Source organism: Hyalella azteca, unplaced genomic scaffold, assembly GCF_000764305.2.
Source record: "Hyalella azteca isolate HAZT.00-mixed unplaced genomic scaffold, Hazt_2.0.2 contig17794, whole genome shotgun sequence".
Lineage (NCBI taxonomy): Eukaryota > Metazoa > Arthropoda > Malacostraca > Amphipoda > Hyalellidae > Hyalella > Hyalella azteca.
The window spans coordinates 218,599-243,663 of record NW_025947564.1 but is presented as its reverse complement, the minus strand read 5'-3'; the positions used below and the strand labels follow the sequence as shown (position 1 = coordinate 243,663).

General features: G+C 37.8%; 1 protein-coding gene across 1 annotated transcript in view; it reads left to right on the top strand.

Moving 5' to 3' along the window:
- Positions 1 to 5,013: 5,013 nt before the first annotated feature.
- LOC108674188 overlaps positions 5,014 to 25,065 on the top strand; it is a 65,159-nt gene continuing 45,107 nt past the window's right edge. Inside the window, exon 1 of the mRNA XM_047885392.1 lies at positions 5,014 to 5,059. Coding sequence (XP_047741348.1) covers positions 5,030 to 5,059 — 30 coding nt within the window. The 5' untranslated portion in view covers positions 5,014 to 5,029. The remainder of the gene's footprint in view (positions 5,060 to 25,065) is intronic.

The window sequence follows — 25,065 nt, the reverse complement described above, 5'->3', positions numbered from 1 at the left end:
CGGCGACTTATCAGCACACTCAACTGGTGAATTTGATTCTTGATTGGTTCAATGCTGAACTTAATTTAATAATCACTAAAGTCATCATTAGTCGTGATCACTTTTATAGTTATAGTATTCTGTCGAAATAGTGACGTTTGTACGGTTGATTTTTAAAATTGAGATTTATATTTCGCGTAGAGACTAAATTCAAGCCCATCACTCCGGCTGCATGCTTTGTCATATGAAGGCAACATGTCATCGAAAATATTTGGGCCTCAGACAACAAGGTACGTATGACTCCCTCGATCTTCAAAGTGCCAAATACTTTAATTTATGCTTCTAAGAAGATTGTCTTCATGTTGAGGCTTTATATTAAAGTTTTGTTAATAACGCCAGGTGGCGAACCTGTTGAACGTTACTCTCTTTGCAGCGCATTTGCCTTGTTCCTGCTTCTTAATATTCTAGATGAACATTTTCTAACACACGGTCGAGACATCGACATCTTCAGTTTAATCACTTAGGAAGGGAGAACACCGCCACGCGGGCGTTTCGCTTGAGATGTAGTGTACCTAATTCTAATATACCAGGCCAGAGGTATACGATATGATTACGATTTAAATGCATTTCTCACAAAAACAATATTCGTATATTGTTGGGAATTTAAGCATAAACAAACTAAATTTTAGCGAAGGTGAAAGGTTGGAAGTAGATGAATAATTCAAGGTGCGCAATTCTAACAACACTGCCCGGATGAGATGCAGCTTGCTCTATGATATTTAATTAATATTCTAAACTCAACTTACATTAACGAATTTAACGTTGTCAGAATGGTTCAAAAGTCCTCAGTTGGTTAACTTGGTTTGGATTCAATAGTGATGTTATTCATCGGAATTTGTATTAGATTACAAACATCCCAAACAATATCCTCATAGAAATCTGGTTCATGCTTCTCCGTGTGGTCGCTTTTAAATAACATTCGATTAATCTTGATTCAACCTAATTATTAGCGAGTGTTTGTCTTCCCTTGGTTCTTAGATGTTCCGTAAATGGAGCTTTATTGAGCAAACAGTTTCCACGTCTGAGCTTGATTAATATTGGTGTGTATTTTTTGTAGTACGCGACACCAATAATTGATTACGTTTCAACTCTTTATTCTACTCATTATTGAGCACGAAATTGCTTGAGGACTCTTGAAGAATAGACGGAACGTACTTGGAAGGTCACATTTCTATGTATACCATTTTTATACGTCGAAATTATTTTCGTGAGCGTATGAACGGAGTACAGGTTGTGTACTCGTGGACAGTCTATGCAGAATTTATTGGTGGATCGTTTACCCATCTGTCATTCATTCACCACTTCACCGAGTCAAAAGTGTTCATACATAGTCCACGGATTTGGAATGAAGTACGCTCATTCCTGTGTACATTTAATCCCTTAACTTTCATTTCTTTCCTGCATTCGTCTCGTGCTAAAATATTATTCGCGTTGCATGGCCATTTTTCCCATCCCAGCTTTATGATCATTTTTCCTTGCATAATATAGTTAGTGCTTTACGTAACCAGCATTCCTAATTAATCCGTGTCGTTCATTATTCAACACTTCTAGTGCAAGCTCAAATCTAACTCATTCGAGTCTGTTATGCAATCTTTCGAATTTTGGACATTTTATAAATAATTTTCCGAAACATGAATTAAAATATTTAAGCATATTTGTCTGTAAAATGCATATATTTGGGTCCCCTGAATTAGACTATGCATACTTCTGGGAGATTGCATCCTTTAAATATCATTTGTTAGCAAATTTTTCTTCAAATATTAAAAAAAAACAAGATATAAATATTTAAATGTATCAAGATTGTCTGGGAGATGTCAAGATATATCAGAGAGAAATTGTGCTAATTTTCATACTAAAATGTGGCGACGCAGAGAACTTAATTAATGAGCAACACTTGATCGTCCTGCAGGATAATCATCGGAACTAATCCAGTTAAAGCCGAGTGTCCCAGTGTCAAGTTCGACAATGCCATAGTTTACATAGGGGGCATTTTCAACGTGTTTATTTCATGTAAACCACACGATGAGGAATAGAAGGCAATTAATTTTGAGAATGAGAAACAAAATACAAATAATTTCGTGAACATCAACGATTTTATTTATTTTGTTGGGTTTCAATGGGTTGGGTGTAGGTATATTTTGGAAGTCACCGATCTGAAAAAGCTCTATGAACAAAAGTTTTCAAAATTTTTGTAATATCAGTGTTTTACTTCTGCTGTAGTACCTATGCACATCTCATCAACAGGCAATGGGCCGATTTTTTCAGTGACAACACTTCTATTCTATGTGTTGGAGGCCTTCAATGCTCTATCTCACGATTAATTCATATTCCTCTTCGTGGACAGTTGTGCAAGTAGGCAATAACCCCACAGAAATTATTAGTAACTCCGTAATTAGTTGTATGTGTTGAAAATGCACTGTAGACTTCACACGCAATCGTCGGTCATGCTTATTGCGGGAAAACAAATGAACGGAAGTACATAGGTAAAAGTTGGCGCGCTTTTTCATTTCGTGAATTTTGTACATATAGATATAGATTACGGTAGTTGATTTAAGGGTGAAGGAATTCTGCATTTCTGATAATTTGACGTTAGGTGTAAAGATTTGGAGTGCAGCAAAACTCTGCATGGCATTCGGTTTACCGCTGTAACTTGCTGCAAAAAACTGTATCAAATTCTAACCGTTTTCTGACTGGTCATCGCCATCGGCACTTCGAGACTGACAAGACTCAAAGCAGGGAGCTGAGTCCGGACTCAGCTGACCGGTCTCGGCTCTCGGTGTCGGTGAGTGCTGGAGCTACTGGTAACTGGCTGTCTGGCTCAGTGCTCAGTGCTTGATGATCCGGCGTCGAGGTGTCATGCGCGTTGCTAACGCTCTAGCCTGGTGTTGACGTTGGTTGTGTTAACTGGTGACGTGCAAAGCAAACGCAACCTTGACTCACCTAGAAGACGTTGATATTATAATGTGATTCAAGTGTTTGCAGAGAAAAGCGGCATTTTAATTTTGTTTCACTTTAATCACAAAATCTAGGAGTAGGTGTACTACCGGTAGTACTTGAGTAGTTTTTCACGGTTTACCATCTCATTTCAATATTGTGCAAGTCAGTTAAGTCACCAAGTGCAACAACTCGCATGTAATCATATAGCTCAAACAATGTATAGTGTCCATATCTTGAATCAATGTGTTTGAAACTTTTATTTAGGTTAAAAATAACTTCTGAATAAAAATAAAATAAATACAATTATATTGTATATGTTAAAGCATCAGCCATTTATCCATTTTAGCTTTCGCTGCACATTCTAAAATTCCACCTAATTATCAACTTATTCTCTACTGGCCAAAAATCTAATTCATGTATTTCACTTATAAATGTACTTTTAATATCAGTGGCAGTGGGTCAGTTGTTGATGGCAGAGTTGACGTTTTAAATTCTTATAAATCGACGAAAATCTTTAGCAAATTTACATATTTGTGTTGCTAGTGCTCTTAGCTACTGAATCTACCTAATCTATATTTGTTTGCCTACATCTACCTAATCTATATTTGTTTGCCTATTTGTTTACATCATTCCATGATACCTACGTCTAGGCCCCCTATCGTGTCGGTATATTTCAACCTGAAATTTAATTCGTAGTTGGAGAATAGTAAAGACATTTAATGACAGAAAACTGGGAATGATTAATCGCAAAATTTAAGCATAATCTATAATTTGATGCGTTATATCTAATTAAATAATGAAAAATGAAGTTTCGTTGAATTTAAAACTGAGAGCTGATTTCCATGCAAAGTTTTGGAACGGGTAATGTTTTTAGATAATGTTAGATATTTAATAGATTTTTAGATTTTGTTAGATTTTTTTAGATAATGTTAGATATTTAGATAATGTTGTTCGGGTAATGTTTTAGATAATGTAATGTTTTCAAATTATTAATGAATTGTATATTGTAATGTTTTGAAATTATGAACTGCATACGTGATTCGGGAAGATGTATTCAGGATGGCAGGTTGCTAGTTACCTACCGGTGTTTTCTAAACGCCAAGATCATTTATCTTTGAAACCTAGCTCAGTAAATATATAAGGGTTGTTCTGGTGCAATTCCACGATACTTATTTTCCTGAGATATTAAGTGAGAGGAAAATGTAAGTTTTAATTGTAGAGTCGTGTTCATTGAAAATAAAAGGGGTAAGCCTACTAAGTTAGATTAGTATACTGAAATTTTAATTATACTTAGGTGAATGTGCATTTTATGCAAAAATAAAAAATGTACGTTTATTTCAAATTTCTAAAGAGGAGTTCAATGGGAGTTCCGATATAAATTTCGTCTGCAGCGGGTTCATCTTTAATCAGCGTAATTTAGTTCCAAAATTATTAACTTAATATGGAAAGAAGAAATCTAAATGACGGGATTAACCTGCTATACATAGTTGTATATGAATCTAGGTACGCCAAAATCTCATAGATCATTAACGTTAGAAATAATAGGCATGAAATTTGCAGTGAACCACCAATTCATTCTGAGTTAAGTTTTCTCTGTTTGTAGGATAGAAAAGATATTTTTTCACGAGGCGGCTTGGTTGATGGAATATGATATCTTTAATCTGTATAGATTCATTTGAAATTTGGGAATAAAGGAACGCTTGTAGCCTCTTGAGACTTCTTAATACTCTCTGTCCACTTTATGCTTGCCATTTGACATGAGCTAAGGATTAAAACAGTATTATACCTTTAAAATATGAATACTTAATTTTCCTGATTCAGATTTCCCTGTTAAATTTCCAAGCGTTTGTTAAGTGAAGTTGGAACGTAAAAGTCCGTTAATAATGCGATATGTTGAGGCATTCTAGTAGGTATATATGTTCTTGACGGTGCTCTGTTACAGTTTAGTTTACCGCAATAAGGGATTAGATCATAAGTGAGCGAGTGCCGGCGAACGGGAGCGTGACGCTCAGCGTATCACGCAGTCAAGAAGCGGCGCAGCCTGGATGCGTGGATGCGCGGCAACACGACAGCTCCCACGCAGGTCAGTGTCTCACACGTGCTCTTCTAACCTAACTTATTCCTTGATTAAACGCTAGCATTACCATTGATTTAGTCATTGCCCCATGCAAAGGCAACTGTAACCTCTTACCGCACTCACGTAAGTGTAAGTTAACTCACTGGAATTACTGCGTTGTTTGAGTCGTAGCCTCAACAATGCAATAGGGTTAGGATCTTTAAAATGCGCTCCCGTTAGAACGACATAATAATCTTGTTAAGTTTCATCAGTTAATATAGTCTGTAACGATGACGTGCAATGCTGATTTGAAACTATGATCGTAGTTAATGCGTATTTCTTAGTCGAAATTGTGAATGGAGCTCAAGTAAAACTAACTTCTGTAGATCGGTTCACGTAACTCTCATTTAGTTCTTTATGGTCTAAAACAGTGGTTCCCAAAGTGGGCGATATCGCCCCCCTAGGGGCGATGAAAAGATTTTGGGGGGCGGTAGGGAAGAAGAGGGCGGTTGGGGGGCGATAGGGGGTTTCTCAAATTCACAGTGATCAAGTAATTTCTTCCTAACTCGTTTAGCTCGTGAAATTTTTTTCGATTGCGCCTTAGTTCGCGAGTTTTTTCGCCTTCATTCGTGATCTCTTGGTTAAACCGACCGGTAGAAAAGCCGGTCGCTCCTCCAATATCTGTATTACTCGCGAACGAAAGCAAAATAAAAAAATTGTCACAAGCGAAACATCACTGTTGAGAGGTTAGGTATTTATATTCAAAGTTTAATTGAAATTTGTTTTGTAGTTTGGAAGAAATTTTTTGATCGCTTCGAATTTAAAAGTGACAAATTACCCGGCGATACGGGCCGAATATAGGGAAGTGTGAAATCAAGAATGACGGTGAAATGGAAAAAAATTGCAAACAAAGGTAAAATCTACAAAAAATTATAAGCTAAAAAATCACCGTTTTGTAGTTAGGAATGTATATTCAAAATTTCGTTCAAATCTGTTCAATAGTTTGGAAGAAATTCTTTGATCACTGGGAATTTCGGCCTGTTTCGCAATATACGCGTAACTCACGAATGAAAGTGACATTTAAAAAAATTACAAGCTAAATAACACCATTAGGTTCTCATGAATACATGTTCCAAGTTTCATAGAGCTGCGTTCATTAGTTTTGGAGATACTACTTGATAATTGAATTTGGAGATTGGTCGAGAGACCGGCCACGCGTCCGGCCGTAAATTCGCCCGAGACGTCCTAGGTTTCTAGTGCTGAAACTGTTGAAACAGCTGAAAAACATATTGGTTCACTAAATGGGGTTCTATTTGTGAAATACACATTTGTGTTTAACCTTTCTCTTTTAAATTGCAGCGTCCTAAATTTCAAGAAAGAGGCGCATGTCTGTGGGGGGCGCTAGAAATTCACTAGGGAGCCAAAGGGGGCGCCAGCCTGAAAAAGTTTGGGAACCACTGGTCTAAAAGAAAACTTGGCCGTCTCCCATGGTTGAATTTATTCTAAATATTTAAATAAAGCGGGAATAACAAATTCTATTTATGTCTTTAATAAATGAATTGTCAGCAACTTGATGAGGATGAAGGCCGCAAGTTTGGGAGCGTTGCTAAATATTTATAACCATACAAAAATTGATATCGCGTTTAAGGCATCAGATGCTTGGAAGGTAATCTAAAAAATTTCACAATAAAATAGACTCAAGACATTGTTCGGCGCAGATCGTTCCTCGATTGAGGTGATATGATTCATATGATATGGTATTCGAAACTCTTCAATGTTGTGTTTTATAATGAGAAAATTATAAATGGTGCATTTCTCTTTTTTTTTTAGTTGTAAACCAAGGACAAGTGTGTGAGCAATGCGTTTACTTGGATCATTGAATCTTGTAGCCTCTTATTTTCCGTGTTTGCATTAGAATCACATGGCTAAAGTGTAATCTGTTTATATGACTGAATATGTTATTCACTTTTTATCTTGAATTCTTAGTTTGTGCAATGAAAAAATAGTTATTCTATTCAATGGTAAACGAACGTTTTTCTTTCATGGGCTTTACTTCTGCATGGAAGGTTTCCCTCCATTGTCAGCTGAGCGTCTGCATGAAATGCTTGAAGAACAATGAACTTTGCCGAAGACATTATTCCCGAGCTCCTTCATGCCTTCTTTGCCTACATTGTTAGAAAAGACTACGATAAATTGCTGCCTGCTCTCCTTCTACGATACTTGCCTTATAACAAGAGTTGTAGGTAATACTGATAAAGAGCTGGTGATCGATGCTTGGAAGTCTGTTCCCAATTACTTATTACGCGAACAAAAGTGAATACTTTTTTTTATATTTTCAACCCTAATATTTCAAAATTCATCCATCATCAGAACTAGAAAAATAAATAAAAATTTTGTTCTGATTTTTCTAAGTAAGTTTGTTAATCTCTAGGGCACTTGGCCGATGAATATTTGACTGTGTAGTGATGTCTGATCGATGTAAAAGACTTTTACTCCTTGTTTGCTGGGAGAAAAATTTTTCTCGTTTGAATTTCCCAAAGACGTGACATGCAATAGAATGCATTTGGCTTAGCCAAGAAAAAATCATAGTCATGCTTCACACAGGATGTGAAATCGCTGGAAGAAAATAAATTGTAACAATGTTTTTGTTTGCCTACGACCCTTTCAGTCTCCACAATTATTCTCTTTGAACAACCTTGTGTTTTGAATGTGTTGCAATTATCACATCGAATGTAAAGCTACTGTGTTCGCTGATGAAAGTGCCTCTCGTTCCGTACCGGTGGTAAAAGCCTCTCTTAAGTATACGATGAGCAGAGTTAGCCGTTACTTATAGTCGGTGTGAATGCGCGCGCAGCGTTGTCGTCGTGCGTGCTGAGGCGTCACTTGGATGAGACGAGTGATGTTAGCTTTTCCATCGCGCTTATAGCGTTGTCGCTATCGAATTAGATTCGCTTTCTTTCGACCACAACACTTACGGTGGCTATGTTTGCATGTGTTGTTGTCTTTTGAAAGTAGTTGCTGCTAAGTTAGTCGTTTCGAAATTAGTCTGCTTCCACAAGCAGCTCGTGCGGGAATGTGGTCTTGCTTTGTTCTAGCAGTGAAGGAATTTTTTTGTTAAATAAAAGTTATTATTAATAAAGTTATTAACGTACGTACGTATTAAAGTTATTAACGCACACTTGCGCTAATATTCGTTGTCGTTCAAGTTTCGTATCACGAAAGAAGTTGCTTAGAAACGTTCCCGAAAATGTTGACAAAAAACGACTCTAAGCAACTTATGAAAAGCAAAAAGTGTCTTGGAAAGATTGACGGTTTAATTTAATCATTTAATTTTGTTACAATCACGAATTTCGAAAATATTATTCGTTACATAAATTCATAAATATTGGAGCCCAAACTGACAATGACACTATTCGCAAATGGTTGCGAGTAAGTGGTCCAGACCATGGTTGAGCTATATAAGGTTGACCCACGACATGTTCCCTCTTTCAGTTCATCTTTCTTGTTACGTCACGTAGATCGAGAAATGTAAACCAACCCGTCATTCCCATGACGGACTGGTTGACTGGTTTGATCGCATTTCGATGATTGGTTAATGCCCGTGACGTCACTGAGATCAGTGACGTCACTGGCGAACAAGGAACTACATACGCAAAAATGGGCTTCTGATGGGTCACCCTTATACTAGTTCAACCATGGTCCAGACTACAATATACGGACCACGTTATGTTAACTTCACGAATGTAGACGTGCTCTGGGCGGGCGTGTTGCAGAGAGAAAGTCATGCAGTGTCGAGCAGCATGGCAGGAAGTCGTGACGCTTATTTCCCAAAAGCTGTCGACTGTTACCTCCAAACTGACATAAACATGAAGTATGTAAAATCGATTTATTAGCTGAACTATGTATATTTGAAGTGCCTTTTAATTACCTAAACTCAAATCTGAGATCATGAGAGGAAAGCTCATTAGCCAGCCTTTACTAAACACAAAGATTTTGTTAAATACTATGATAATTTTCTAAAGGGTGAATCGCTGCAGTAGTTTGGTACAATTTTCTCCATTTTCGTCAACTAAACCGAGAACAAATTTCGTTGGCAAAATGATTACAACATTGAGAAATAAGCCCTTACACGGGATAATACGGCTCAGGCTCTCGTAGTCAGGCACAATTGCAACATTGAGAAATAAACCCTTATTCGGGATAATACGGCCTAGGCTCTCGTAGTCAGGCACAGTACGCGAGTTGGATTCCGCGTAGCTCCTGTTCGGAGTTTCTTGAACCGTCGTCTAGTTCTGCAGACCCGCCCGTCTTATGTCGCCGTGCGCTGGGGTGAATCATTCACTCTGCCGTGCCTGCAGATGTTCTTGTGCATGGCACAAACTATCACGGCAGGTACAATATTTAGGGATGAATCAGGGAGAGTCACTTCTAAAAATTGATGGGTGGACTGGTCGCCGGTCGGGGACTCGGGGTGTATAGAGACCACACACACAAACTATCACGGCAGGTACAATATTTAGGGATGAATCAGGGAAAGTTACTTCTAAAAATTGAGGGGTGGGCTGGTCGCCGGTCGGGGACTCGAGGTGTATAGAGACCTCAGTCAAGATAACGAAGGTGTGTACCAATGATCTCAGAGAACAAACTGGTCATGTTGATACGTTTCCAGCGGTTCACTTCTCAACAAAGATATATGCCTATGGTGTCTACCATCTGACACAACCTAACTTCAAATTAGTAACATTCAAATTTCATTAGAAATTTAAGAAGCAAGCTCGAGTAAGCTTGAGGTGCGTACTAAATATCCTATCATAATTTACTAATCCGTGTTTCACTATAAGGTGCGCTAACTTTTTCACTGTACCAAAGTTTCATTTCTTGTACAGCAAGAAAATGTCGTCTGTATTGCAACAATACAACGGCAAAATGCTTGCCCCAGCTACATCGCTGATATATTAGTTTACTCGAAGCAATACTACTAGTAAAAAATGTAAAACAACTATTTAATTCTGCATTATATTATTAACTCGAGGGTTTAATGTATTAATTGAAGAAGCTGACCAAAAAAATGTATTTGCCTCCGGGAAATGTAATCCATAATTCCAACTCCAGAAAATCTCAGGCCTATACGTGGAATTGTATATATTTATTCATATATGAGACGTTAATTTCCGTGTTGATGCTGGGATGTGTCACTGGCATGCGGGCCATGGAACAGGCAGCGGCTGAGCTGTCGTCATCTGCCCTTGCAGGTGCGGTCTCAGCTGTGTCAGCTGAGAGGTGCGGTCTCAGTCACGCATGCGCGAGACTGCTTACTCTCTCCGTTACAAACGGTAACTAAACATGTCTGATTACCAATAACAGTCTGTCGGTGTTACTGAGATAAGTATTTAGAATTTAATCCCATCTATAGATTCTGAAAATTTGCTAATAAAAATATTCCAGTTTTAAGGTCAGCGGCTTCCACTCCAGTTTCACGCGAAAGTTCAAACTTCTTTTGAAGATTTAAGCAGATTATCTAGTTATATATTTAATCTCGTTTATTATCTCCATATGTAGCTGTAGTTGCTTAAGAGATTCGGAATCGAACCATAGATACTTCGAGAGATCTGCAATCGTAACAATTTTGAATTTTGTTCTAAACATCCAACAATCGTAAAAATTTCAACAGTTCTTACAACTTCACTGAACGCGAAAAGTCGTGCACGAACCATATGGCACAAGAATGTTCTATTTAAAACGCTTAAAAATTAATGCGTTTAAATTATGGCTGACATCACACACAGTGATTTTTAGCGCATTTCCTCATTTATGGAAAAAAGGCGATATTGTGCTCGTCATGTCCGTCTGTCCGTCCGTCTGTCTTTCCGTCCGTCTGTCCGCGAGAAAATGCGCTCTCTTTTACTCACTGCAGTGAGTACTGAGTTATAATTTTTTCCTCTCTTTTTTGGGTTAGACACGACGGAGTCCTACAATTTTTTGTTAAATAATACATATGATTTAAGGCTGAGTTGTTTTGTCTGCTGTTTGCATGCGTCGGGTTTTTAGTGAGCTGGGGCCATACTTTCAAAACTCGCTAAGTGAACGTAAGTACTTACGCTCTATTTTCTTGTCTAGGATTGATGGATTTTGCTTGAAAGGCCGTCAATGATTGGCTGATGAACTTACGATCTCTTAACTTTTTTTTTAAAGTATAGGCCCTGGTATTTGAGCGCCAACGTGTAAGAGATGGACGCCGGTATATGGCGCACATGTGCACAGTGCCTCGGCATCGATCCATGAGTCATGGTGACTCACTTTCTCACTCACCTGGCACTCTTGATTTGAAAAACACACTCTATTCACGGAGCACTTGGTTCTTGCAACAACATGGCGCTCGTTCCGTTGTCCAATTGTTTCATTCATTCTCTCGATTATTTTCATAGAGCTTGGGGTTTTCTAATTTTATCAATATTAATTATGAAAAGCATGTACAGTGACATTTATTGCTTGTGATTCTAAATCGGAACCAAAATCATATATCATTTTGCGTGCTAGTAGATATGTAGTCGAAATATAGACGATTGCTATTTAATTCAACATTAGGTTAACATTGGAAATTTTTCTCTAAATTCGCAAGAAAGTTGTATTTAGTTTCCAGAGTTACATTATTAGCTTATTTATCGAAATAGAAATTAAAATTGGTAATAAAAATTGGTAAAATTGGTGATTTAAAAAAAGTATTTATCCGCTATTGAAACTGTTAATTTAATTGACCTAAACTTAATGTTTGAAGGATTGATGGGAGATTGTTATAAAGCAATTACTAGCACAAACTTGAAGAATAATAAGAATTCGCAAAAAACTATTTGCTGCTATTCATGACGTAAGCAACGTTATAAAAAATCAAAAGACTATGAATGTTATACCGTTATATTTCAACGTTAGAATGTTTCATATGTTTTATAGAAACATTTTAATGTTGTATGCACAAAACGTAACGTTCGTAAACATATACAGCTGAACGTTCCTCAACACCTCGTCTGTAGAAACTATAGTTACGTTCATGGAAGCGAAAACAATTACGTTTTAGCGCATTTTCTCATTTATGGAAAAAATGCTCTATTGTGCTCGCCATGTCCGTCTGTCTGGCCGTCTGTCCGTCCGTCCGTCCGTGACCTCAAGTTTTCGTCGACGAGAAAATGCGTTCTCTGTCACTCACTGCAGTGAGTACTGAGTTATATTTTCAGCGCATTTTCTCATTTATGGAAAAAATGCACTATTGTGCTCGCCATGTCCGTCTGTCTGTCTGTCCGTCTGTCTGTCCGTCCGTCTGTCTGTCCGTCCGTCCGTACGTGACTTCACGTTTTCGTCGACGGGAAAATGCGCTCTCTGTCACTCACTGCAGTGAGTACTGAGTTATATTTTTTAAGCTTGCGTCGTACTTGCGACTGCGACTACATCCCTCGCTTGTGCTGCCAATGAACTGATGTTCTGCTCGCATATAATTAAATTCCTTCGATTTCTCCTGTTTTGACCCAGAAATAAATTATTGGACTCGCATTGATATCTCACCAGCTCATCATTTGTGGGCCTCGTCGTATACTATTGTGGAAAAATTTCTACTTCGTTCATTAAAACAAAAATGATGATTATTTACTATCAAAATTTGTGAATAAATATTTTTTTCCTTTTTATTTCATACATTCAATTCAGTAATGTCAGGTGGTACAACTTAGCATTAGCGGTGTGAGTGGAGGCTCGGTGCTTTTACAATTGCTCTGCTTAAAGTTTTTTCAACCACCTTTATTTTTACGAGAGTATAATATATATATCCTGGATGTGCAGAGCGCAAGCATTCTTCTTGTTTGTCCCCATGCCTATATAGTCTACGTCCATCCAATTATCATGCGAGCATGTGTTTTCATTACTTTTGAATTTAAATTCTTTCATTTGTTTTTAAACTTTAACAAAATGTTTAAAATTCTTTTTACTTGAAATCTCAGATAATTACCAGAAAACAGACGCTATTATTCATGAAAGTTGAAAAATACACTATTATTTAAGATAAAATTGATTACCTATTGTTTGAAAAGGGCTATCCGTACAGAAAGAAAACGTATTTATGTATGGAATGATTTTATTCAGTTTGCATTAAAGTACTAGAACGAGGAATTGCGGCAATGCTCCTTTTTGTTCGTGTATTAAGAAATAGTAGTATTTTCCTCACATACTGGTATTACTTGCATGAATTTAGTACACTAACAACAGTTAGCGGAAACTCAAGTCTGTAATATAAGCTTACCGATACTTCAATAGCTGAAACGGCCATTGATACGTTGTCCCCCAACGAGCTGGTCAGAAACAACCCTAACAAAATTTAGAGTCGCCCCAGCTTCTGGTAATCCAAATCAGAAGCTGACGCGTCTGTAAATTTTCACTGGGAAGCTAGCTGCAGCAGCGACCGGCAGTCGTGCCAACCCAGTCTATCATCTACGCCACCACCACCACTATCATTGAGATACATCTAAATATTGTTCAATTGTGCTCATATGTCGTCAGAATTATTTTTTCGTGGATAGGAACATAATTTGGTTACCATATAGAAGTTCATATTTCAAAAGTTTTAAAAAAGAGCTACTCTACTCTACAACTGATGTCTTGCTAAGTTTGGACCACCGTACTTACTTAAGTAAAAGGTTGACAAGCGTTAATGCTCCATACATGTGCTTAGTTTGCCAAAAATAAGCAAGAATGAATTATAGCAGCTTTTCTGTACAGGAAATGGTTGATTTATTAGGTCTCAAAGTTTATTAGGTCTCAAAGGCTATTTATTCATTTTGACGCGTTTCATCAGGCAAATACTAAAACTAAGGTGATCATGAAGCACCCATAAATATCACGTGAGAGGCTTCATTTTTGGTTAACAATCATAATTTGTCAAATTGAAACTTTGCAGGGGGTGAAACCTTAAACTTTAAAAAACTTGGATACGTGCCACAACACCAACAGCTCCTTCATAATTGCGACACCTGGCTTCAAACACATGGTTCTCACAAACTTACAAACTTTGACAAACGTATAAGATGAGAACGTAAAGAATGTTGTGGTCTTCCTCAAATTATTTGGGTTTATATTAGTTATATTCACGAAAAATATGAATAAAGAGAACTGACTCAGTATTTGGAATCATTATAGAAAGAATAAAATAATCTAAACCCTACATGATTGCCCCTTATCCACAATGTTGCATTTTTATTCAACCAAACGCTTTGTTGTGCCAAACACTAAGCCTGTTATTTCGCTACCGTCCTGCATTCTTTGTATAGTGAACACTTGTGGTTTGCTAGGGGGTATTACGGTAATGACTTGGCCTTTGTTTGGATGGGTCCCTCTGTGAAGTTTTATGTTACTCGTAATTTCTAATTTGCAGTAGTTATATAGCTCCCTATCCATTATCCACTACTAGTGTTATATTGTCCTTTTTGGAATGAATGGTCGACGTAAATCGTATATAGACAACTGTTAATAATTATGTGTAATGACGGACAATCTGCATCCATCAGGGTCTGCCATTATATATGTAAGGATTTCTTCTTTGGCTTACCCAATTTTTTAAACTTAACTTATATTATTAGTCTCATTAGAGCAATGTATTGCTCCTCTGTATAATTAGCATAATTGACGGATTATCAATTATACTGCAATAATCATAATTTTCGTTTGTTTATGAAAGTCATAATGGAATTTGTCTTGCAGAATCTTTCCACCATCCAAACTTCTAGTTATTTCACATTTACATAGGAAATAACTCAAACTAATGACGATGTGAAAATTTAAAGTTCTCACGGAAGGAATTGCAAGAAATCCTGGGTAACTGTCTAGTGATGAAGAAACTAGAGTTACCAGTCCTTTTAATACGAGTATAGCTCTACCGTTCTGTATGATGAAGGTAACTCGCATTACCAGCGATTTCATTATCAATAGCTTTACCACTTATCTGATGATGGCTACTCTCGTAAGTAACTGTTCCTGCTTGGATTGACTTTACCCGATGCATGGTTATTGAGTTAGTCCGCACATCTCGCTTACCTCTCTTCTTCTTGACCCATTTCCATATTCGCGTCGCCATTTTTTTTCTTCAGAATCTTGATGAAGCGCGCACTTTATCAATCGCAAAAAATGGTGTGCCTGGGTCATTGAGAATGATCTTAATAACATCTTAATTAATACTGAGGAAATTTTCTAAGTCAACTTTTTTATTCGCGAATTAAGAATTCGCATATTGCCTACACATTAATTAAAAAAATCATTTTTAACAGGATGGGTTTTAAGACCGATTAAGTGTTTGGTCTTATACGTCTTCCAATTGATGAATTATTTTTCCAATCGCCCTAGTACACGAGGTGTAGAATGGTTGGGAGCTTTGGGAACGCCTCGTGCACCGTCGAGCCAAAATATTCAGCATGATGATTTTGTGTGATGAACTTGTCGTTAAGAAATTTCCCCCCTATGAAAACGCGAGGGCTTTACTCATATACGCAAAGTTTGATATTTTTAAGTTTTAAATAAGTTTAACAAGTTATGTCCAGAATAAGGATTCTCCAAATAGCGAATTTGCGCACGATTTATTCGCGTGGGAGCCACATATGTGAGCTTAGTATTCTTGTTGTGAGGCGTCGTTTGTGATGAGCTAAAATAGAATGGACAGGTTGGCTGATGCGCTTCCTCGACTTACCCGAGCTGTGCTCATAGTTATGTTCTTCGGTTCCTGGCACCTCATCATGGGAGAAATTTCACGATTGACGCATTTATTTATTGGGACATTGAATCATTTCATCCTTCACCAATTTAACCTAACCTAACCTACACTTACTTATGTTTGTAAAATGCACTTTATGCAATGAAGAAATTTTATGGTGAATTGCATTTAAGGAGAATTACCAACGATGAATTGCTATGGTGATGAAACGTCTCGTATGATGAGGTGTCTGGCCACCATGTTCTCCAGACGGCGTTAGTCTCCCATCCTACTAGTGTATGATGAGGTATATCATATATGGCAACTAAGTTCTTCAGACGGCGTTAGTTTTCAGACGGCGTTAGACGTTATATTCAGACGTTAGCGTGATTCAGACGTTAGATCCTACTGCCATGTGCTTGGTCTGGTGCTGGCCGTGTATGTACCGCGACCCCACACTGTGTCCTTGCTAGCCGCGCCTTGCCATGCGTGGGTTGAGTGCAGGCACCCGCGGTCCTTGAGAGAAGGACACGATGTCGTGTTGTATTTTTCTGTGCATATTTGAAGTGTGGTGAGGGAAGCGCAGAGGGATTTGCATAGCGAATTAAGAAAAGAAAAGGTTGAACGTGTTTAGTCACATATTAATGAAACTGAAGCTTCTCAGATTAAGTTAAACTGCCAAATTTTGGCTCTTTATTTTATTTAATTGCACAGTATTCCTATATTTATTTTTTGTCTAATTTTTATTTTAATGGGTGAAATTCTTCTACTGTACAATTTAATGATTTGCTATGGCCGTGCTGTGAAGTAGCACGGTCTCATTTATATTCCTCAATTAAATACAAGTAAGCTTAGAAGCTACATTGTTCTTCTTTTGAAGTCATGTAATTATTTGTATCATAAATATCATTTTAGGCTAAGTACTCGCATATTTCAGCTGACCACATAATTTAACACCAAATAATAAAATAATCTGTTGTTTCCGCAATTCATCTAGCCGTCTACGTAATTTATACCAAACGTGACGTAGAAGTCATTGAACGGAACCAATTGCACATTAATTGCGTTCTGAAGCGCAGTGCCGGCGGTGCAGCTCGTGCGGGGAATTGTCACTCCGATCTCATGTCATTACGCGCGGCCTTCCTGCTATTGCTCTCCTCCTGGCCCCACTGTCGGCCCCTGCAAGGTCAAGAGTAGAACAGATGTATGGTGGAGAATTGTACTCTAATTGCAGCTATTTATTTGCAGCTATTTATTTGCAGCTATTTATTTGCAGCTATTTATTTGCAGCTATTTATTTGCAGCTATTTATTTCTTGAGGGGATCTTGATTTTATTCAATCGGTGCTCTTTGATTTCTGCGTAATATATGACGATAGAAGGTAGTGAAGGTTTTAATGCTGTGCAAAAACATGTATGAAAATACAAGTAGTATATGTAACTTTTTTGTATGTATGTTTTTGGATGTGCGTGCGCCAAATTTCTGTATACGTTTGAAAGTTCTATAGAAATTTCCGCTTTTAAATATGACAACATCACTTGTCGCGTTGATATTAAAATTTCAAATAGTTTCTTCAACTCGTGTTTGAGTTCCGTGATACAAGTTAATTTGCGATATTATCGAATTATACTTAACTTTACCAAACCTAACCTTTATTAACGCGTGTTCTTTAGTTTGTACTTACCGCATTATGCGGTTGACATATGCTGAATTTGACTGTTTTGGAATGGCGAGATGTTCAATTAAATAGGAGGAAGCCTTCCTAAATGTTTGGCGCTAAAGTTAAATGTGACGCTAAAGTTAAATGTTTGGATCTGTAAGTTATCCTCTTGGGAAGTGCTCGTTGGTTACACCGCTACCGTTACAACGAAAGCTACTAAGAACTTGAGAACATTTCTGTCATTGCGTGAGCAGATGAAGGAATCATGTTACTTTTCATGCGAGGCTAAACTAAACTGAGCGTATGTTTGGAGAATAATTGTGACACTTAGTTGGTTTATTTTGTTTTTAAACAATTGACTGCTGACGTACACAATTTAGATTAATTGCGCTTCATGTTTTATTTTCCATCCTGCATGTCACACAGTCGAATTTAATTAATTTTATTCCTGTCCAGCCATCCATGATCTTTGACATCATCAATTAGCCATAGTCAAAAATTTATAAGAAGATCCTAAAATAAGAATGACTCTCCATATGCTACAGAGAACATTTACAGTACTTATTGTTTCATTGTTTACAGTTTGATCAATATTCTTGGTTCACTGAATAAATTTTGATCTCAGTGCAGAGGTAACAGCTTCGTCTGCAATTACCCACAAGCGTTTATTCATAACTGATATTATTTGATTCTATCATATGACACTTAATTTTGTATTTAACCCAGACATTTGTTCTGCAGCTAACGAGGTGACCCTAGCCCTACATTTTCTGCACACTGCAGTGTTAGTTTTCCAGCGGATATTGTTTATCGATTGTTTTGTGCTGCTACATGCATTGGCGACTACGTATGTCTTCTGAACGCGTAACTGAGTTCCGACATGTGATTCGCATGGAAACATTTGAAAATCAATGCATAACTTTTTTAATTTTATAATCATTTCAAAATGTGCATATTTTAAACGCCTGTTTGCAACGAATTTCATCACTTTAATAATACGAAACATGAGAAGCGTAAGCTAAGTTTCGTACCATCTTCTACCTATAGTCTGATTGCTATTTGTAAAAATGAATGCTTCAGCAGTTATGATTGTTAACCGCTAGTAATTGGGCCTTATCTGATTTTATTATGCAATCTGATACTTTCAAACTTGATCTTGAAAATGCGATTCGTTGAGGCTCTGCCCTCAGTGATGAACTCTAATGCAAACTTATGATGTATGGCATTATGCCTTGGATCTGTAGTATTGCAATGCTGTCTTGGGTTGCGGGTTCTAGCCAGTATGTGAGCTATTGAAGCCTCAGTTGCCTCAATTCCTTCTCATTGCCTCGATGTCGTCAAGAAATGCACGGCTCATGAAGGCCGTCGCTAGCGCCCGCTAACCCAATTAAGCTTCACCGACATCACAGCGAGAGCAAGATGCAAGACTGTATATAGCGTGCATCTGGGCTTCTTAATACATGATTTTCTCCTTGATGTTGATGGCTGTGTGCCACCCGCAGCAAATCAGCGCCAGGTTAATGACTTTCATCAATTTGCTGGCCTTGATGACAACTGCGACCTTCTTTTAAATTGTCTTACTGCCCGGGGAGGAAGGATGGGAGCGCAGCGTGTGCTGCAAAATATTACTTCTCATGACAGAGATCAGGGCCTATACCCTCAAAAAAAGTTTAGAGATCGTAAGTTCATCAGCCAATCATTGACGGTCTTTCAAGCAAAATCCACCAATTACAGACAAGAAATTAGAGCGTAAGTACTTACGTTCACTTAGCGAGTTTTGAAAGTAGGGCCCCTGGTCTTACTCATTAAACCATTACGTTCAGTAGCTCTCTTACAGATTGTGCGTAACTCAAGGCTCAAGATCTCAGCGCAGAGCCCCTTTGCGCCATCAAATTGTTCCGTTGGTAAATTACGCATGATTGTTTTGATTATTCGATGGAAAAGCGCCAGAAAAATTGATTCCTTGTCGAAAAAATGTGACATGATTCATCAGTGTGGAATTGATTAAAACTCATTCATTCGTGTTTTCAGCTAAACTTGGGATTGCATGTCACGACAAAGTTAAATTCTTTCGTGTTCCATATTTTAAATTTTTATTTAAATCTTTCATGCAAAACTATGAATTATTAGAAAGCCTACAAATACTGTTTTGTGGTAACTGCTCAAAGATAATATTAGTGACTTAACTAAAATAAGCGATTTGTGGTTATATTGACTAATTTTACTCTGTTAAAGCTTGAAATTAATGGCAGCGTTACTAAACTTCGTATTCCTGCTTTAGGCATGAAGTTGTCACGACAAGTTAAGGAGCAGGGGGCATACTTTCAAAATTCCCTAAGTGAACGTAACTACTTACGCACTATTTTCTTGTCTACGATTGGTGGATTTTGTTTGAAAAGCCGTCAATGATTGGCTGATGAACTTACGATCTCTTAACTTTTTTTGAAAGTATAGGCCCAGATCGATCGCGCACATGCAGGTTTACACGCGTATCTATTATACTTATATTATACTTATATTTATGTAGGAAGTGGACAGTTATCTCCACTCTTCTCTTGGCCCTCATAATGCTGACTTATGGCCAGTCTAAGCGGTGATCAGCAAGGAATCCTTTTCACAACAGAATAATATTATTTCTGTTGATTGCTGCTATAATGATGTACCTACCGTTTGCTCAATTTCTTGTTTCCTACGAAATAAATAAGGACTCGAAGTGGGAATGTTACGAATGATTCGCAAACTGTTGCCTAAAATTGACGTGTAATTCAGTAATTATCGAATACGTTACTTTCCCCAGTCGTTTCATTTATTTTTGTTTAACTTTTTATGCAGAGAAATTCATCTATGCCAATTTAAAGAAATAAAAAAATGGAGTCTAGTCGCTCTTCGGCGAGTGATCATAATGAAAGGTACCGTAGCACCGTTGAAGTTTGTTCGTTGGAGTTTTGTATCATGATGCTGCTCGTAGAAAACTAGTGGAATAACAAATATCCCTATCTTAAACAATCAGTTCTTGCTGTGGGAAGGATGACTGCACACACAGATAGGTCATTCAGAACTCTGACGGAAACTCCACAGAAAGTTCGGGAGATAAGATCCTGCAGAAAATGATGAGAGATTTCCTGGTATCCGCATGAGTTCCGTTAACAGACGCGTTGATCGTCAATCTTTGCGCTTCAGTAGCTAATGATGCGAATTTTTCTCAGTATTATTCTATTACGTTACTTTCTTCGTACTTTCTTATCATGCGATACAAGAGATGCTTGCAAATGACATCATGATTCTAAATTATCGTCAAATTCGTCATGATCGCATTAATTACTGTTCATGATGCCAATAGCTCTCTAAGCTGTGCTGACGCTAGGAATTGACTACGTGGTAGGCATATCTCATAAGCCTGCTTTCTTGTTGAGGCATTGCAGCTTACCGATCTATGATAAATTAATTCAGGTTAAGTTCATCTGAATTCATAGTTTTGCATGAAGTACGAATATATTACACTTACGCATCACAATTGCGCTTGTGCTGCATTTGTTGCACTCGATTATCTTCTTAAGCAGCTGGGCCTATACTTTCAAAAAAATTTAAGAGATCGTAAGTTTATCAGCCAATCATTGACGGCCTTTCAAGCAAAATCCACCAATCATAGACAAAAAAATAGAGCGTAAGTACTTACGTTCACTTAGCGAGTTTTGAAAGTATGGGCCCTAGTACATAACATAACGGCCTTACGTGCAGCTGTATCATTGTTGATGTTCACACCTAGCTGATCACGGCGATGTAACACGTACTGGCGCTAGTTATGCGAGTTTGCTCAGGCACGAGTGGATAACATTTTGCTAACAGTGTTGTGAACGCATGTTCCATCTCTGCAGCACTTTAACCTAGTCCATCAAACCGATAAGTTAATCCAACGTCTAGGACATAAGTGATATTTAACATCTTTCGAGCAAATTTCTTGTAATTATTCGATAGTTGATGTGCAAAACCATTAAGAGTACTGAAATAAAAATCAGTTTATGTTTGGACAATGTTATATGTTATAGTGGGCTAACAAAGATTTCGGTTGTTTTGACTAAAAATTTGTTTTAGTCAAGAAAATAAAAAATCAATTCTTGACTAAAAATTTACGTTCACCTCAAGATTGCAGTAGCCCGACATATCCGACCGACGATAGCTGAAGCCTTCATCTCTACGGACTGGACTCTCAATCTCATAACTACCGGATTTTCTGAACGTAGAGGCTATTTCGGAATTATTTTCACGGTCCTAAATTTTCGTGTTGTATCATATTTACGTGTATCATGTACTTATTTCCGCCTAAATTTCAGTTTTCCATGCTTCCTGTAACTTGAAAATGAATGTTGTTACATTCGAAACGTCGTCAATAAAATAAATTACTTCATTGAAGCTGCATTTTATCAACCGCAGCGTCACCTCAAGAATATTGTTCGATCTTGAAAATTTTAATAAATGAATACTCAATCTGGTCATTAACCACTCGTGTTTAAACCCCAAGATTCTTAGACTATTTTGAGGAGTCTTTTAGAAATCATGTAATTTCTAAGCAAGTGAAACCACAAACGAAATACGAACACTGGAACAAATAAGCTGCCTGACGTTCGTCTTGTGTCGGTGCTAAGTTTGGCGTATCTCACTCCGTGTTGTGGTGTTGACACTTAAAATCAAGGGGTATATCTGCCTTAGTCATTACTCATGCGCTAAACAGTAAACATCCTTTTACTTGTAACGTCACTCTTAGACTGCAAAAATTATTTAAGTCAAAACCATATACTGAACTCATGTTGAAACCACGAAGTTTTGAAGCTTATAAAGTAGTTAACTTATTTGTATCTTAAGAGTAGATGTTACGGATGTTGGGTCCCGGTGCGTGGACGCTATTGCTGGCCCTCGTTAGTCACGCTCTCCCTTGCATTAATTGAAGGAACCATTGCGTCGTCTAAGCTCTAGACTTGCGTCCTTCTTGTGCTTAGAGATCCTCTGCTGACCTTATTCGTGTACGTATTAATTGAAGGAACTTTTTTTTTGTGACTCGTATGTCACAAAAGCCTGCCCTGGATTTCTTCAGCTAGGAACTGTCAGCCGTGCCACCAACACGCTGTAGCTCATGTCGCGTTCTCATATTCCAGCAACTTTCTTCCGACGACTTCCATAAAATTTACGTGACTCAGAAAATCACTTCCGGTCTAGGGTTTGTGTTGATCTATATACCAGAAGAAAACCTTACCAAAGCGACTGGTACCTTAACGAATAGAGCTTTTGTATTTGCAATTAAAATTATCTAATAACCGTTCAAAAAACGCATTTTTATATAGAAATTAACGTTCATTTTGTATAATTTTATTTTGGTTGAATATCTCCTTGCAATTTTGCCACTCAATCATATCGAATGACGCTGCTCTAAATAAACATTTGAAAATATTTACAGGACATTCATTGGTTCATGTCAATTAATTGAAAATTGGGCCCCCCACTTTTTCGTTGCATGTAGGTTTATCGTATAAAGTTTGGCAAGCTAGCATGAGGTTGGCCGTAAAAAAGTAAATTTCTCGACCAATAAACTAGGAAGATCTTGTGTCAAAACCATGCGCTCCTGGTCTCAAATATGAGTCGCTGCCGATCTGACCCTGCAGGCGTAATCCTAGCTGCTTTAATTAAGCATGAACTAAACCCTCAAAACTTGCTTTAGTACATGTAGCGACCGATTTTTCGTCTGTGATTAATTGGGGTTTGCTTGAAAAGCCGTTGGTAATTGGCTTACGACGTTACGATCTCTTAACTATTTTTAAATGAAATCATATCACGACCAGGCACACACCGTCCACCACACATTTTAGGTACAGTTTGGACCTGTTCATTGTCCTTTTTAGCGCATTTTCTCATTTACGGAAAAAATGCACTATTGGGCTCGCCATGTCCGTCTGTCTGTCCGTCCGTCCGTCCGTCCGTCTGTCCGTGACCTCAAGTTTTCATCGACGATAAAATGCGCTCTCTGTCACTCACTGCTCTGAGTACTGAGTTAAATTTTTGTACCTTTTCATTGTCCAGCGTCTAGTTGATTGCTCTCAGCCATCTGATGTTGAATACTTCGTTTGAATTGCACCCACCTTCTAGTGCCTGTACTAGATGTGCGCGGTGATTATAAAGGAGCTTTCATAATTACTATGTTTCTGTTGATCTTTTTCATTCGACATGTGAGTGTGTTCAGGCATTATATATTCCATTTCCATACTTGAAGGATGATGTAAATATTGTGACTAAAGAATAAAGAGATCAACAAAGAACCAACCGCAATCTCTCGGACATTTGCCGCAACAGCAACCACAATCAACGGTGTAACGGCCTAGCGAACGTTATATATAGTGACTGCAACCTACCTCCATGAAGCCGGCTTCCAAATGAGTGAGTCGACCGACTCAAAACATCGTGCTTCTGCAACCGTGCGTGCGTAGCGGAAATTGGTTAATAACAAGTGAAATGTTGATCAATATTAACCGCCAGTCTAGATTTGCTGTTTTGGCACCGCGTGCGGCCGTGCCAAGGACAATGAATGCAGGATCGGTCGTACATAATCTAACTCTATATGGTAAGGAGAATGCGTTAGAAGAAAGTAAGCTTCTAAAGAATCGAGGATATCAAAAGTGACTAAAAACGAGTAAGAGGATTTGCAGAGGAAATATCACTAAATTTTCAATTATATCAAACACTTCCGTGATATCTGTTCAGTTCTATGTTCACTTTTTTGACGTTGGGAAATTTTTAATCTGCTGGTACATCAAGAAAACGCTGGTACGCTCGTGGTATGTTTTTAGCTCATTTTCTCATTTATGGAAAAAATGCACTATTGTGCTCGCCATGTCCGTCTGTCTGTCTGTCCGTCCGTCTGTCCGTCTATCCGTCCGTCCGTGACCTCAAGTTTTCGTCGACGAGAAAATGCGCTCTCTGTCACTCACTGCTGTGAGTACTGATCGAGTTATGTTTTTTGTTAAATCGCTTAAACTTCCTGTTGGAACAAGTAATAAAAATGAAGTATAAACATTAATAAATATCTCACAACTGATGCTGAACTTTATTGAAGAAATGTGGTGTTGATTTTCCATTTGTGTGTATATATATCATTTTTGAATCCCAAATTAATTGCATGGCAATTTTTATTCGTTAATTCTGTGAAGAAATCTCTGCTGATAGAATGACATAATATAATTTTGGCTGCATGTACTTCAGCAAATATTATATGTTGCTGTTGATTATGCATCTTTATCAATTTACCTAACTTGCCTCACTCAACGCTCACGAATAACATTATAATACAAATATATAACAAAAAGCATGTCAGTAACTCGGAATTTCTAGTCTAAAAGCCCGCATTCTGTTCTGTGATCAAAAAGATTTTTTGGTCGCTGTAAGGTTGTAGCAAAAGTTTGCTGATGTTTTGTTTTGGTCACGACCGAACGAAATGAAGAGCGAGCAGCTCTACTTTCCACGTACGTGAAAGAGCATAAATGCGACTGCAAAGAACGTGGCTGCTCTGAAGGCAGCTCAATATCTTTTTAAACTTCCTTTAGAGTACGGTACTCCACTTTCATGTTTCAGTAAACTATAAGTTAGTTAGCCGTAGGAAGGGGGCTAGAA